The following is a 16,846-nucleotide window of genomic DNA, read 5'->3' as shown; positions in this document are numbered from 1 at the left end:
TTGTTGTTTCCCTCTTCTGACCCGGTCATGGTACAATTTCTGATGCCAACATTCAAACAGGCTTTGCAACCCAGGACCTTGTTGTATAAGCCAGGATCCAGGAAGGAGCAGTGGCTACATGGCTCACCTGTTCAATACAGGTGACATGTGGGCCTCACCTGATATAAGAAAAGACAATGGACCATTGTGTAGAAAAAGATCCCTTCAACTGCAATAGATATCCTCATGTCCTCAAAGCAGGACTTAAAAGGTCCATCCATGCAGCCCAGCCTGGCCCTCCTCCTGTTCGGATGCCATGAGGGTTGCAGTTGGGAAGTTGTATCCAACATTAGGTTATTCTTCCTCCTCTTCCTCCCCCACTCTGCAACTCCTCCTTCTAGCAGTGATGCCTGAAGTCACAGGTCCTATTCAACCAGTTTGCACCGGTTCAGGCGAACCATTAGCAGTGATTTGGCATTGGTCGCCAAGTGGTGGTGACCCCCTGGCTTGCCATACCCCCTGACCTGATCGCCCAGTTGCTCACTTGCCTATAGGTGCCACGTCTTTTTTTTTTGTGTTGCTCAAGTCCAGCTGCATGGAAAAAAACTCATGGTGGCTGCAGGGATCTTGTGACAAGGGTGAGATGTGGGATGGCAGGGAGCCCAGGGACAAGAATGGCTCAGCCCTGGCTTGCTTTTCCTGGCAGCCAGCTGCAGGAGGAAGGTAAAGTTTCAGGCAGTCAGGAAAGCCAAACCGAAGCTGCCTAGCCCTCAACTGTCAGCCAGAGGGGGATGAGGCTGCAGCACATGCCTCGCTTGAATTTCCCAGCCCCAAAAGTGGGAATGGAGGAAGTCCCTCCAGCACTCCTTTCGTTGGACCCAGAAACCTTGCCTGCCCGCTTTTTCAGGCAACACGGGATTGGAGACTGAACGGTTAGAAACGTAGTAACAAGCGATTCTGCCAGGTGCTTGGAAGCACATGTGTGTGTGTGTGTGTGTGTGTGTGTGTGTGTGTGTGTGTGTGTTTCAGGTGGGTCTCCTTTTCTAGCTTTTCTATCCTTTGGCAATGATCCATGTTCACCATGTTCATCTGGGCTGTTGTTTCCCTCTTCTGACCCGGTAACAGTACAATTTCTGATGCCAACATGCAAACAGGCTTTGCAACCCAGGACCTTGTTGCATAAGCCAGGATCCAGGAAGGAGCAGTGGCTACAGGGCTCACCTGTTCAATACGGGTGATAGGTATGGGCCTCACCTGACATAGGAAAGGCCAATGGACCATTGTGTAGAAAAAGATCCCTTCAACTGCAACGGATATTCTCATGTCCTCAAAGCAGGACTTAAAGGTCCATCCGTCCAACCCAGCCTGGCCCTCCTCCTGTTCGGGTGCCATGAAGGTTGCAGTTGGGCAGTTATTTCCATCCTCAGTTTGCTCTTCCTCCTAGGAGTTGCTCTCCTCGCTCATCCTACCAGATGGTTGCCAGGGCGCAGCTCGGGCAGATGTCCCACGGCTGCTGCTCATGCTTACTGCATGTGCAGCCACGACAGATGGAGTGCGCCTGTGAAACATAAAAGTCTCTTATTTTTTCCTATACAGTTAATAAAGCATCTCTAATGTAATGTCTCCTAAAATATCCATGTGCCTTGCTTTCTTTATACCATAAGAATGCATGCCAACCCAATTGTAAATCATGCCCTCTAATGTTAATAATCTGGCATTTTTCAATTCAATCCATTCCTTCATCCACATCAATATTGTTTGCCTGATAGTATAATTCCCAACTGGGTAATCCAAAACCCCTCTCAACCTTGTATCCTATAATAATTTTATCCTAATTCTTGCATTTTTCCTTGCCAAATAAATTTCACCATCATTTTATTTAAGTCTTCAAAAAAAATTTCAGTCTCCTTGGAATTGTTTGGAATAAGTACAATATTTTTGGCAGTGTGTTTATTTTAATTGTCCACAGGTTCTGTCTTAGGCCCAGTACTCTTTTTTTTTACAGAAAAGTTTTTTTCTTTTTTATTTTTATACATCTCTTCACATAACCAACATTGTTCCAGATGACAATACTTGTACATAGTCAAACTTTCATTTCCATCAATCTTATATAATATCACCTCTTACCATTATCCTTTTCACTCACCTTTAAATAAGTTTCTATTTGCATTCATTAATTCAATATGTTTTCATCCACACACAAATGTTCAGTTCTTTATCCCCTATTATTTCCATTTTCAGCTTACCACCTACTTTATTTTACATTACACATCATAATTATCCTTAATTTTCCCTAGGCTGATATATAATAAACAATCTAAAAAGAGAAAAATAAAACAAAACCAATATATTTGGATCCACATGGTATATCCCCTCAGACTATCTAATTTAATAAATTTTCATTCCCCTGGTTTAATCAAAATAAAGTATTCCCATTATACATTATCCATTAAATATTCAACTGTATACATTCCCCTGTGTCATCCCCCTTACAGAATCCGTAACCCTTATCTCTACATTTCTCGGCTTTATTATTTCTTTTAATTTTAGCCAGCTTTCCTTTTTCTAAGTTTCCCTGGTCTTTCTTCTTTTTTCCTTCTGGTATTATTTTTATTCCCCTCTGCCTGTCAGCCATGTTTTCCCCCACCCTTTCCAATTCTCTTTTTTGGCATTTCTTCTTCTATAATTCCTTCCTCTTCTGCTTAATCTTAGATGCTTTGTCTCTTTTATTTGTTGTCTCTGTTGTCAATGTCTCTATTTTAAATCCTTTTCTATCCTTTGTCAATGATCCTTGTTCTCTATATTCATCTGGGTTGTTGTTTCCCTCTTCTGACCCGGTCATGGTACAATTTCTGATGCCAACATGCAAACAGGCTTTGCAACCCAGGACCTTGTTGCATAAGCCAGGATCCAGGAAGGAGCAGTGGCTACAGGGCTCACCTGTTCAATACGGGTGATAGGTATGGGCCTCACCTGACATAGAAAAGGCCAATGGACCATTGTGTAGAAAAAGATCCCTTCAACTGCAACGGATATTCTCATGTCCATAAAGCAGGACTTAAAGGTCCATCCATGCAGCCCAGCCTGGCCCTCCTCCTGTTCGGATGCCATGAAGGTTGCAGTTGGGAAGTTGTATCCAACATTAGGTTATTCTTACTCCTCTTCCTCCCCCGCTCTGCAACTCCCCCTTCTAACAGTGATGCCTGAAGTCACAGGTGCTATTCAACCAGTTTTCACCGGTTTGGGCGAACCATTAGCAGTGATTTGGCATTGGTCGCCAAAGCGGTGGTGACCCCTGGCTTGCCATACCCCCTGACCTGATCGCCCAGTTGCTCACTTGCCTATAGGTGCCACGTCTTTTTTTTTGGTGTTGTTGCTCAAGTCCAGCTGCATGGAAAAAAACTCATGGTGGCTGCAGGGATCTTGTGACAAGGGTGAGATGTGGAATGGCAGGGAGCCCAGGGACAGCAATGGCTCAGCCCTGGCTTGCTTTCCCTGGCAGCCAGCTGCAGGAGGAAGGTAAAGTTTCAGGCAGTCAGGAAAGCCAAACCGAAGCTGCCTAGCCCTCAGCTGTCAGCCGGAGGGGGGATGAGGCTGCAGCACATGCCTCGCTTGAATTTCCCAGCCCCAAAAGTGGGAATGGAGGAAGTCCCTCCAGCACTCCTTTCGTTGGACCCAGAAGCCTTGCCTGCCCATTTTTTCGGGCAACACGGGATTGGAGACTGAACGGTTAGAACCGTAGTAACAAGCGATTCTGCCGGGTGCTTGGAAGCACGTGTGTGTGTGTGTGTGTGTGTGTGTGTGTGTGTGTTTGTGTTTCAGGTGGGTCTCCTTTTCTTGCTTTTCTATCCTTTGGCAATGATCCATGTTCACCATGTTCATCTGGGCTGTTGTTTCCCTCTTCTGACGCGGTAACAGTACAATTTCTGATGCCAACATGCAAACAGGCTTTGCAACCCAGGACCTTGTTGCATAAGCCAGGATCCAGGAAGGAGCAGTGGCTACAGGGCTCACCTGTTCAATACGGTTGATAGGTATGGGCCTCACCTGACATAGGAAAGGCCAATGGACCATTGTGTAGAAAAAGATCCCTTCAACTGCAACGGATATTCTCATGTCCTCAAAGCAGGACTTAAAGGTCCATCCGTCCAACCCAGCCTGGCCCTCCTCCTGTTCGGGTGCCATGAAGGTTGCAGTTGGGCAGTTGTTTCCAACCTCAGGTTGCTCTTCCTCCTAGGAGTTGCTCTCCTCGCTCATCCTACCACATGGTTGCCAGGGCGCAGCTTGGGCAGATGTCCCGCGGCTGCTGCTCATGTTTACTGCATGTGCAGCCACGACAGATGGAGTGCGCCTGTGAAACATAAAAGTCTCTTATTTTTTCCCATACAGTTAATAAAGCATCTCTAATGTAATGTCTCCTAAAATATCCATGTGCCTTGCTTTCTTTATACCATAAGAATGCATGCTAACCCAATTGTAAATCATGCCCCTCTAATGTTAATAATCTGGCATTTTTCAATTCAATCCATTCCTTCATCCACATCAATATTGTTGCCTGATAGTATAATTCCCAACTGGGTAATCCAAAACCCCCTCTCAACCTTGTATCCTATAATAATTTTATCCTAAATTCTTGCATTTTTCCCTTGCCAAATAAATTTCACCATCATTTTATTTAAGTCTTCAAAAAAAAATTTTCAGTCTCCTTGGAATTGTTTGGAATAAGTACAATATTTTTGGCAGTGTGTTTATTTTAATTGTCCACAGGTTTTGTCTTAGGCCCAGTGCTCTTCTTTTTTTACGGAAAAAGTTTTTTATTTTTTTATTTTTACACATCTCTTCACATGACCAACATTGTTCCAGATGACAATACTTGTACATAGTCAAACTTTCATTTCCATCAATCTTATATAATATCACCTCTTACCATTATCCATTTAACTCACCTTTAAATAAGTTTCCATTTGCATTCATTAATTCAATATGTTTTCATCCACACACAAATGTTCAGTTCTTTATCCCCTATTATTTCCATTTTCAGCTTACCACCTACTTTATTTTACATTACACATCATAATTATCCTTAATTTTCTCTAGGCTGATATATAAAAAACAATCTAAAAAGAGAAAAATAAAACAAAACCAATATATTTGGATCCACGTGGTATATCCCCTCAGACTATCTAATTTAATAAATTTTCATTCCCCTGCTTTAATCAAAATAAAGTATTCTCATTGTACATTTCTATTATCCATTAAATAATCAACTGTATATTTTAAAATGTATATATATATTTTAAAAACCCTCAAAAATCACTACTATAGCTTCTTAATATCTCTCATTTTACCTTCAATTTCTTATATATCATTAGTAATCATGTTTTTTCTATCTTTATACTTTGCCAAAGTTTATCTATATGTTTTGATAATCTAAAATACCAATATATATCCCCTTTGGTATTCCCCTTACATTATCCCTAACCCTTATATCTAAACCTCTTGGCCTTATCATTTCTTTTAATTTTAGACAGCTTTCCCTTTTCTAGGTTTCCCCGGTCTTCCTTCTTTTTTCTAATATTATTTTTATTTCCCTCTGCCTGTCAGCCATGTTTTTCTCTATCCTTTTCAGTTCTTTTTTTTTTTTGGGGGCTTCTTCTTGTATAATTTCTTCTTCTTAAGCTTAGTCTTGGAAGTGTTTTCTCTTTTATTTGTTGTCTCTGTCATCAATGTCTCTATTTTAAGTCCTTTTATGTCTTTTGGCAATGGCCTTTGTTCTCCGTATTCATCTGGGCTGCTGTCTTTCTCGTTTAACTTGTCCTCTCTCGCCTTTCTTTGTTCTTCTGCGAGCCGCAATGCCACTACTTTACCAGCAATTATATCCAACAGTCTCATTCTTTCTTTTAACATATTGTTTGCAGTTCTGACTTAAATTCTTTGCTTATTTCTTCCATTTCTTTAATCTGTTCAGTTAATCTTTGTTTTATTAAGAGTAGGATTTTTCTGTTATTGTCCTTGCCGAAAGTCTCCATTTCTCTCCCTCTCTCTTTCTTCTGTTTTCTCGTCACAGTCAACCTCAAACAATCCCAAAATATTGTATTCCTTTGTACTTTATTGTAATCCCTACTTAACAGATAATCAGATTGGAAGGGACCTTGTAGGTCAACTAGTCCAACCCCCTGCCCAAGCAGGAGACCCTGCACCATTTCTGATAAATGGCAGTCCACTCTCTTCTTGAAAGTCTCAAGTGATGGCAGTCCCACAGCTTCTGTTCCATTGGTTGATTGTTCTCACTCTCAGAAAGTTTCTCCTTATTTCCAGGTTAAATCTCTCCTTGTTCAGTTTCCATCCATTATTTCTTATCTGGTCTATAGGAGCTTTAGAAAATAGATTGACCCCTTCCTCTCTGTGGCAACCCCTCAAATATTGGAAGACTGCTTTCCTGTCTCCCCTGGTCCTTCTCTTTACTAGACTAGCCAAATCTAGTTCCTGTAATAGTTCATTGTATGTTTTTGTCTCCAGTCTCCTGATCATCCTGGCTCCTATTTAGCTGGTTGTCCACTAAGACTCCAAGATCCTCCTCACAGTTACTGCTATTGAGCCTGATTTCACCCAGTCTCTATGTGTCCTTTTGGGTTTTCTTGCCTAATTGTAGGACTACTTTTCTCTACATTGAATTTCATCTTGTTAATTATGGCCCAGTGTTCTAGTCTGTCAAGATCCATCTGGATCTTGAGCCTATCTTCTTGGGTGTTAGCTATTCCTGCCAGCATAGTACCATCCCCTTCTATTCCCTCATCTAAGTCGTTTATGAAGATATTGAAGAGTCCTGGGCCTAAGGCGGAACCTTGTGGCACCCCACTTCTTACTTCCCTCCAGGTAGACATAGACCCATTAAGGACTACTCTTTGAATAGCATTTGTCAGCCAGGCAGGAAAAACCAAAGGTACTAAAACAGACCAGGAGAAACCTGGCTCAAGAATAGCAACTGTGAGGGCGACCTCAGAGTCAGAGGTGGTATTCAGCCTGTTCTTTTTTATTTTGGAAATTTTATTGGTTTTTAAAGACAAAACATAAACAAACAAAACATAAAAACATCAAACTTTCTTCCATAAGTAAGGAAAATAATGATGTGTAATGTAAAATAAAATAGGTGGTAAGCTGAAAGTGGATAAAGAAGTGAACATTTATGTCTGGATGAAATGATATAGATATTGAATTAATGAATTGAAATATGAAATGGAAACTTATTTCAAAATGAGTGAAATGGATAATTACATGAAGTGATATTATGTAAGATTGATGGAGATGAAAGTATGACTATGTACAAGTGTTGTAATCCAGAACCACGTTGGTCATGTGAAGAGGTGTGTAAAAATAAAAAACTTTTATACAAAAAAAAGAAAAGAAATGGTACCCTGAGTGAAAGGTTTGGAAGGGACATCCTGCATGAGTGATGCTGCCCTCGCATGGCTCCAGTTTCAGATCACGAGGGTCCATTTGTGTCCTGTACCAGCATGGAGGGCATTGGGGGAACTCTGGAAGAGGGTTCCAGTAGAAGTTCAAGAGAAGTTCAGATTTGGTGGTCTCTTGGGGAATAACGCCAAGAGGTCAGAGTGCCTCACTAAAGTCCTTAAGGCCTCACAATGGAAAGGAGAGGAGAGGCTGTTGAAGAATGGATTTTCAAATGGACTGAATTGGCAGAGAAGGCAGAATGATTAGAAATGATGGAATTGACGGCGTTATAAGAGACTGGAAACCTTTTATGGACTTTCCACGTTTCAACCCCAAATAGCAGAGGGAGAACAGGGGGATTTGAAGTCTAGTGTAATGTTTGGGTTCAGCTCTTGACTATTGTATATATATTTTCTTTCCTTTTTTATATAAATATTAAACGCTGGGTTGATTTATTACTAGATAGGGTCCTCTTCATCTGAAATATTTGTTGATATAATATTTTTTTTTGTGTTAAAGTTTTTAACTGTTTTGTGAGAAAGTTTATAACTATTGACAGATCCATCATGTAAGATGAAGAGAATTGATCGATTGGTTTTTTCCTAACGTTTTACTTTTCAGCACCCAGCCAGGGTAGGTGTTTTATATGTTTAATGTTGGGTTTTTGGGTCTTTCTTTCTTTCTTTCTTTCTTTCTTTCTTTCTTTCTTTCTTTCTTTCTTTCTTTCTTTCTTTCTTTTTATCTATTTTTAATGTTGGATGTTTGGCTCTTTCTTTTTCTTGTCTTCTTTTCTGTACACATTTTGTCATTGTTTTTTACTGCTGGATCTTGCACATTTTCTTTTTTCTTTTTCTATTTTATTTCCATTGATAAATATAGAGATGAAAAAAAATAAAGTCCTTAAACTGCTAATGTGTGTGCGAGTAGGACTGGAATAGGTTAACAGGCTAACTTCCCTGCCTATCTTCCCCCAAACTATAAAATATCCCCTCAGTCTATATAATTTAATAATTTTTCATTCCCCTGCTTTAATCAAAATAAAGTATTCCCATTATACATTATCCATTAAATATTCAACTGTATACATTCCCCTGTGTCATCCCCCTTACAGAATCCGTAACCCTTATCTCTAAATTTTTCGGCTTTATTATTTCTTTTAATTTTAGACAGCTTTCTTTTGTTTTGTTTCTTTCTTTCTTTCTTTCTTTCTTTCTTTCTTTCTTTCTTTCTTTCTTTCTTTCTTCTTTTTTGTTTTCTTTCTTTCTTTCTTTTTATCTATGTTTAATGTTGCCTGTTGGGGTCTTTCTTTTTCTTTTCTTCTTTTTGGTACACATTTTGTTGTTGTTGTTACTGGTGGATCTTGCACTTTTTCTTTTTTCTTTTTCTTTTTTATTTCCATTGATAAATGTAGAGATGAAAAAATAAAATCCTTAAACTGCTAATGTGTGTGCAAGTGGGACTGGAATAGCTTAACAGGCTAACTTCCCTGCCTCACTTCCCCCAAAACTGGCCAGCCAATCAAACTCACAGATTCTCCACACTTGTTCAACCGCCTTCTGAAAGAGGAAGGATTTCGGATCCTCACCGCATTATGTCATTCTGCATCCGGGATCTGGAGGTGGGAAATGGGGTGAATAAATAGAGCCAGCCCGAGGGTGGTGCACAGAGCTTCATCATGTCTTCTGGAGGTCTTCTTCTCCTGCTGGGACTCCTCACCCTCTGGGAGGTGCTGACCCCCGTCTCCAGCAAGGACCGTCCAAGTGAGTTGAGATCTTGAGACCCTTGGCAGGGAGGGGCTGGAATGATCAGGGTTCTCCCCCAGGAAAGAGAGACCAAAGGCCCTGGTCTAGAAGCCCGGCTTGGTGGGGCTTCTTCTGGGGAGGTTCTTTTATCTCACTCTCTCTTTCTTCTGTTTTCTTGTCACAGTCAACCTCAAACAGTCCCAAAATATTACATTCATTTATACCTTTCTGTAGTTCCCTCTTTTTAAAGACTTCTGGGGTTCTTGTTCGTGTTGGTAATCTTTTATTCCATTTCTTTTCTTTTCCACATATTTAGACGACCAGTAATTTTCCATAAGAACATAAAAGAGGAAATATCTTTAACCATTAGGTGGTGCTCTCTATCACTTTCTTTTCAAAGTTCTTTTGTTTTTCATTCTCTTTTCCATAGTACTAACATTAAGTTTTGTCCATTCCAGAAAAGTCCAGCATTCTCTGGGGAGGTTCTTGCGGTGGTGATTGGGTGTCAGCTGAACAGGAGATGGAAATGGGAGCGGGTCCCTAGAAAGAGATGGATTTTAGGGGAAGGCTGATCTATCTCTATTCAATTTTTCAGAGTTGTGTGAACTGCCTCCTGACACCGGACCATGTAGAGTCAGATTCCCATCCTTCTACTACAACCCAGATGAACAAAAATGCCTAGAGTTTATTTATGGTGGATGCGAAGGGAATGCTAACAATTTTATCACCAAAGAGGAATGCGAAAGCACCTGTGCTGGTAAGTAGGGAAGGAGTTCCAGACTGGCCTTTTCATTGAAAAAGACTCGCTGTCTCTTAAAATTAGGCATAAGGTGGGTTCATGAAACATCGGGGTTCTCACAACAGGCTGTGATTGAGTTGATAGAAGGGAATCTTTGTCACTCAGGTTGAACTCTCCAATTTCTGGTGTTCTCTTACACCGGTGGAATCCCACCCCTGAAGGGCTGTGTGGTGTCTCCTAGGCCGAGACTTGGTCTGGGCACCCGGAGGTCCCTCTGAGGTCTTTCAGGCTCTCCTTCTGTCCATCAAAGGGAGAATTGATGTAAAGAAAAGGTGTTGTGATGCCAAAGCAGAAATTGGTGTGGTGGGGCCGTTCTTCCTGATAGGTGCCCATCCCCACTCTGCGGAAGCCAGGAGACAGACCCTCCATGTCCCTCTCCCACTGGCTCTTCACTTCTCCTCCTTCTGAACCACCATTGGGAGAATGGTGACCCTGCCCCAGGTCGGCTGCTGTTGGGCACCCTGTTGGAGAAGAGGGTGCTCCTGCCAGCCTGGTCAGGTTGCCAGAACGGCAATGAGGACTTCCAGAGGAGAGGCCGTGACTGAACCACATGCTCACTTTGGGGCCAGCGCAGGCCAAGACTGGTCCAAGCTCAGGGGACAGGAAGGTCCACAGCTTCCCCAGGGGGTCTAGAGTGACCACCTCACACTTCTGGCTGTAACCAATGCTCCCTGTGCGGATTGGGCAGTACAAGTGAACTTGTCCTTCTCTGTGCTCCAAGCACTCCAAGCCTTGCGGTCTCCTAGAAAAAGAGGAAGGGGGAAAGCTACTGGAGGTCATGTAGTCCAGCGGTCCCCAATCCACAGTCCATGGACCAGCACTGGGCTCTGGAGTGCCAGAAAGCTGCCCCAACAAACAAGGGAAAACCCACCTGTGGAATTCAGGCAGCATGCAAAACCACACCCTGTCCGGTCAGCAGGAAAACCTTTCCCCACGGAACTGGTCCCAGGTGACCAAACGCTTGGGGATGCCTGATCTAGTCCACCCTCCTTCCAGCGCAGAAATCCTCAGAGCTCCCTGGAGAGATTCTGTCCCACCTTTGCTTGGAGCCCCCAGTGATGGAGCCTCACAAGTCCGGGGGTGGGGGGAGGTTGCTGCCCCATGGCTCCCTGGCTGTCTCCCAATTAGGCCATTCCTCCTGAATTTCAGCTTTGGGTTTCCATGGTTCTAAGATTAGTCGGGTGACACATTGGAGGCAGTTCTGGGCAGAAACCTCATATCCGGATGTTTGCTTTTACAGCATGACCAATGAGGAGACCCTCCTGGATTGGATCGACAGTTCCAACTTGACCCAAAGACCCTGCTTCTGCCCTGGACCACCCTGGAGACCCTCCCCCCAAACCCCACCCTGGGCTCATTCCTTCTTCTCTGCAATAAAGCTTTGGTTCCAGCTGCCCTCTCGGTCTCCGGTGTCTCCTTCATTCCCTTTGGGGGTTTCCCCTCCCCACCTTGACCTGTCTCTCCCCTCCCCCCCCCTATGTCAGAGGAAGAGGGGCTGAGAGGCAGTGCATCGATCCCCCATGTGGCTTTCCAGAGAGAAAGTGGGAGGGACGCCTCTCTCGGAGGCTGAAATCCCTGAAACTCCGGGTAAGTCTGGGATGGACGCAGAGACTCTGCTATGGCTCCTCACAGATGCTCTGGCTGGAGGCCGTGAGGAGATCGGAGAAAGTTTTCTGCCTTTATTTAAATAAGTAGAACAGAAAGAGAAGAAGAGGGAAAAAAAACCCCAGGAAAATAAAACAGGAGATCAGGAAAAACGAGGGCTTCCCGTGTTTCTCCGCGCAAAATCTCTTTTGCCTGCCACCTGTTCGTAAGTTACTTGCGACTTCTTCTCCTCGAAATGGAGGGAGGGAGGGAGGCGATTGGAAGCAGGATCGAGGGTTTTGCGAAGGCAGGCGTCATGGTGAGGCCGTCCGTTGGGCTGGGACCTCTCCTCATAGATCTGTGTAGAGAGTCAGCACCCACCCCTCTCCTAGAAGAGTGAAATATTCTAGGAAATGTTAGAAAGGCCGAATCGTATATTTCCCTGGATGAGAAGAGGAGAAACACGCTTTAAAGACAAAGCAGCTTCCTGTGGCTCCCTGCCCGCCCTTCAGCTCCAGGCTGATGGGATGAAGACCTGGCCCTCAGGAAATGATAGAATTGCCCATCTCACCACCTGGCACCTGGGAAGATTGCATCATACAACATTCAATTGAAGCCCTGTGGTCCAGACAAAGCCTACAAAGTTAGCTAAGACCCTCCTGCCCCTGGGAGTCTGACAGCCAATGGGATACATTCCTTGCACAGGAACAGGAAACACTAAGGTGGGGCCCAACAGACGGTATAAAACCAAGGGATTCTCAGCATCGCTTCCATTTTTCGCCCAGGAGCTCCGAGAAATGTGGTCCTGTCCACCATTATACTTTCTTTCCAAGCAACTTCCATTAATCCAGTGTCTTTTTCCCCACTTGGAACTGAACCCAGAAGGATAATTCTTCCAACATCTGGAAGGGACCTTGGAGGTCTTCTAGTCCAACCCCCTGCTGAAGCCCTAGAGTAGACCATTCATGACAAATGGCTGAACAGGCTCTTCTTAAAAGCTTCCAGAAATGAAGCAACAATAATCTGTTCCGCTGGTTAATTGACCTCACAGTTAGGAAGTTTCTGCTTAATTCCAGGTTGTTTCCTGGGCTACTTGGAGAATAAGTTGACCCCCTCCTCTTTAGGGCAGCCTCTCAAATCCTGGAAGGCTGCTATCACGTCTCCCCTAGTCCCTCTTTTCTTTGGACTAGCCAAATCCAAATCCTGCAACCGTTCTTCATAGGTGTTGGCCTCTAGGCCTTTGATCGTCCGTTGCTCTTCTTTGCACTTTTTCCAAACTCTCAACCTATTTTTTGTAATGTGGTAAACAAACTGGATGCAGGATTCCAGGTGTGGCCTTGCTAAGGCTTTACAAAGCGGTACTGATACTTCATGTGATTTTGTTACTATGCCTCTGTTTATAAAACCTAGGAATGGGTTAGCTTCTTTGGTTGGCGCCAGACACGTCTGGCTCACGTTTAAGTGATCGTCTACTAGGACTCTGAGCAGTGGTGGGATTCCAAAAATTTTACTCCCGGGTCTGTGGGCGTGGCTTGGTGGGTGTGGCGTGGCGTGGCTTGGAGGACGTGGCAGGGGAAGGTTAGTGTAAAAGCCCATTCTCTCCCCACACCGTAACCTGCTTTCCAGTTCTGTTCTCCTGGGCAGGGCAACCAAAGAAGACCCAGCCAATCAGCTGGGACTCAATGGGAGGCAGAGAAGAGATGGGGTTGGCGGGGCCAGTCAGAGGCGGGATTTGCCACTTCTCTGAATTACTCAAACTTTCTGCTACTGTTTCTGTAGAACCTGTCAGAACTGGCTGAATACTGACTATACAAGGAAAAGGAATATTAGGAAAAGGCAAGCCACTAAGGTTCTAGAAGATGAGAATAAAAGACTGGAAAAAGAGCTACAGGAAACACCACAGAAAAAGGACATTAAGCTAAACATGGATATAATTAAACACAAAATGGGTCAAATAGAGAAAGAAGAATTAGCACAGAAAATTAGAAGTGCTAAAAACAGAACTATTTTGAAGATGCAAACAAACCAGGTAGATGGTTAGCATATAAATTGAGAAAAGGGAAAGAATCAAGGAAAACATTGCAGTTAATAGATGATCAAGGCCAAGTTTGCCATGGTAACAAAGAGAAGAAGGATATTATTTGAGATTTTTATGGGAAATTATATAAGCAAGAGAATATCGATGAGGAAAGAGTCAAGCAGTATTTACAGAATGCTAATTTACCTAATATACCTAAAGAGACTGAAAAAATGTTAGAAAGCAATATAACAATGATGGATTTAACTGAAGTACTTAAGAAGCAAAATAATGGAAAGGCACCAGGCCCAGATGGACTTCTGGCAGAATTTTATCAAACACTACAAGAATTGTTGAACCTTCCATTGCTAGAAGTTATGAATGAAGTTATGTTAAAGAAGAAGATACCTAAATCATGGTCAGAAGCCTTTATTACACTTATTCCAAAAGAAGAGGCTGATCCATTGCAAATTAAGAACTATAGACCTATTTCTTTACTAAATGCAGATTATAAAATTTTTGCTTCAATATTGGCAGAAAGACTTAAAAATATTTAAATAACTTTATTCATTCTGACCAAAATGGATTTCCGCCAAAGAGACAAATCAAAGACAATAATAGTGTAATTTTGGATACTTTGGAATACTATGAGGCACACCCTGAAAAACAAATGGCTTTGATATTTCTAGATGCACAAAAGGCATTTGATAAGGTGAATTCATGTTAACGTGGCAATTCATGTTATTATTGTTGGAACAGATGGGTTTTGCCTGAAAATTTATTCAAGCAATAGAAGCCATATACTACAAGCAAACGGCAAAGGTAATGATAGAGGGAGAATTGACAGACTCTATTAATATAAGAAAAGGAACAAGACAAGGGTGCCCACAATCACCTTTGCTGTTTGTGTTAACTTTGGAAGTGTTAAACAGAAATATTAGAGATGAAAAGAGTATAAAAGGAATGAAAATTAAAAAGCCTTTGCGGATGACTTGGTTGTTATCTTAGAAGACCCTTTAGAAACAGCACCAAAATTATTGGAAAAGATAGAGGCATATGGCAAGGTGGCTGGTTTGAAAATAATCAAAGATAAGACAAAGATTTTGACAAAAAATATGCTATCAAGACAAAAGGAAGAATTGGCAGATCTACTGAAAATTCAAGTCACGAATAAGATTAAGTGTTTGGAGATATATCTGACAGCAAGATGCAGTCCATTAAAAGAGAACAATTATATTAAACTTAAACAGCAGATAGCGTTAGACTTGGCGAAATGGGAAAATCTACACTTGTCATTAATAGGGAGAATTTCAACAATCTAGATGAATATATTACCCAGAATTTTATATTTGTTCCAAACAATTCCAATTAGGCTTGGAAAAGATTATTTTGAAGACTTAAACAAAATTGTGTTGAAATATATATGGCAAGGTAAGAAAGCAAGAATAAAGTTAAAACTTTTGCAAGATGCTAGAATTAGAGGAGGATTTGGTTTGCCTAATTGGGAGTTGTACTACCAAGCTGCAAACTTGATGTGGGTCAAGGAATGGATAACATTAAGAAATACTAGATTGTTAACATTAGAAGGACATGATCTGTTGTTGGGGTGGCACGCTTTTTTATGGTATAAGGCAGGGGTGGGCAAACTACGGCCCGTGGGCCACATCCGGCCCATTGGCCTTTTTAATCCGTCCCGCCTCTGAAAAAAAATCAGGGCTGGCCAAAAGAGACCCTGCGCCGCGCGCCAAAAAATCGCACACACAACACCAATGCTACACACCCTTCCTTTCCAGCCGGTCAGGTGTGGATCAGCTCCAGAGATGGGCAGCCGCTTCCCTGGTGGTGGGGCCGAGGCCGCCACCCGGGGAACACCCACTGCTTTCCCTCACCAGGACTGGGAGTAGTATCTTGCCCTGTGCCACGTGGCCCCCGCCTGGCAGCGCGCTTCTCAGCTGGTCTCCTCCTCGGCCATACAGAACAAACCGCCAGAGGAGATGATCCCCTGGCTGGTTGGGGTAAGCTTTCTGCACCGAAAGAGGCAGCTACTAATCTCCGTCTTTGCTCCGCTTCTCCAATGGTCCGGCACCACCCTGTTCTTCTTGTGCTACAAAAGAGGCGGCTAATGATCTCCGGCTCCACTCTGCTTCTCCAACATCCGGTGGCGCCCTGTTCTGTGTCAGGCCCAGCAAGTCCGAGCAGCCGGTGCACAGAATAGGGCAGCGCCAGATGTTGGAGAAGCAGAGCGGAGCCGGAGATCATTAGCCGCCTCTTTGCAGCACAAGAAGCCTCCCCCAACTGGCCAGCTGCTCTCCTCCTTCTCTGTTTGTTCTGTATGGCCGAGGAGGAGGAGACCAGCCAGCTGGTTGGGGAAGCTTTCTGCCCCGAAAGAGGCAGCTACTAATCTCCGGCTTTGCTCCGCTTCTCCAATGGTCCGGCACCACCCTGTTATATGCGCCGGCTGCTCTGACTTGCTGGGCCTGACACATAGAACAGAACATGCTGCAAGCATCTCGTGACAAGCCCCAGGACATGTGGTCACCTGCGGACTAGCCGGGCTGGAAGAGGCACGTTCTCCAGGAGAAGGAAGAAAGCGTGCTCCGGGAGGGTGGGTGCCGGGCAGGTGGGTGGATGTTCCGGGACCACTTATTGGTCGACTTTAAGAGTGCCCCCATGGAACAAGGCAAGCAAACGTAGTGGCGGCAGGGGTGACGGGGCATGTGTGTCCCTCCACAAGGAGTATGAAGGGAGGCAGACACCACACCTCTCAGGAAAAAAGTAGGTGCCAAAGCCCTGGCTGTCACCTGGGCGGGGACCGTGGAAGGACCCATCACATGGCCTCGTTGCCTCCCTTCATGCTCCTTGTGCATGCTGGGAGCACCTAACTGGAGCAAAAGAGAGCGAAGTTTAATGGTTTTTTCTGTTTATGTCTGATATGTACGGTTAACACATGCAGTTTTTTATATGTATCGTATCTTGTGCTGACCCAGCCCGTCTGTCAAATTTTAAAAGTCAATGCGGCCCCCGAGCCAAAAAGTTTGCCCAGCCCTGGAATAAGGGAACCAAAATACAGGGGTATTTTAGAAGACATCATATACATCATATTCTCCCATAAATTGGGAGGAGATTAAAAGACAATGTTATTTGAAAATTCCAGTCTGGTTATCGACTATTGAAGCATTTTCCTATCCTACAATATATAAGAAGGAAGAAACAGTTAGATATGGGGAAATATTGAATGAAAAGGGTGAACTTAAATCTATACAGAAACTAGAG

The 16,846-nt window shown here is 43.5% G+C and overlaps 2 protein-coding genes across 3 annotated transcripts in view; one reads left to right on the top strand and one right to left on the bottom strand.

The window, feature by feature from the left end:
- Nucleotides 1–16,846, bottom strand: part of LOC113452063 (kunitz/BPTI-like toxin) — a 126,051-nt gene that overhangs the window by 94,050 nt on the left and 15,155 nt on the right. The gene's annotated exons all lie outside the window — the stretch shown is intronic.
- Nucleotides 8,984–11,368, top strand: LOC148125968 (kunitz-type serine protease inhibitor textilinin-2). Of its 2 annotated transcripts, XM_087931976.1 has the most exons (3): nt 8,984–9,191; nt 9,769–9,930; nt 11,213–11,368. In XM_087931976.1, exons 1-3 carry the CDS (start codon nt 9,107–9,109, stop codon nt 11,215–11,217), a joined length of 252 nt encoding a protein of 83 aa, XP_087788102.1. In that variant the 5' UTR covers nt 8,984–9,106; the 3' UTR covers nt 11,218–11,368. The 2 variants fall into 2 exon arrangements, with proteins under 2 accessions (XP_087788102.1, XP_087788103.1); XM_087931977.1 differs by lacking the exon at nt 11,213–11,368 and having other exon boundaries at nt 9,769–9,938.

Source organism: Pseudonaja textilis, chromosome 3, assembly GCF_049901715.1.
Source record: "Pseudonaja textilis isolate UNSWEBS1 chromosome 3, rPseTex1.2, whole genome shotgun sequence".
Classification (NCBI taxonomy): Eukaryota; Metazoa; Chordata; class Lepidosauria; order Squamata; family Elapidae; genus Pseudonaja; species Pseudonaja textilis.
Note: the sequence above shows the minus strand (reverse complement) of the source record. Positions and strands in the feature narration are given on the sequence as shown.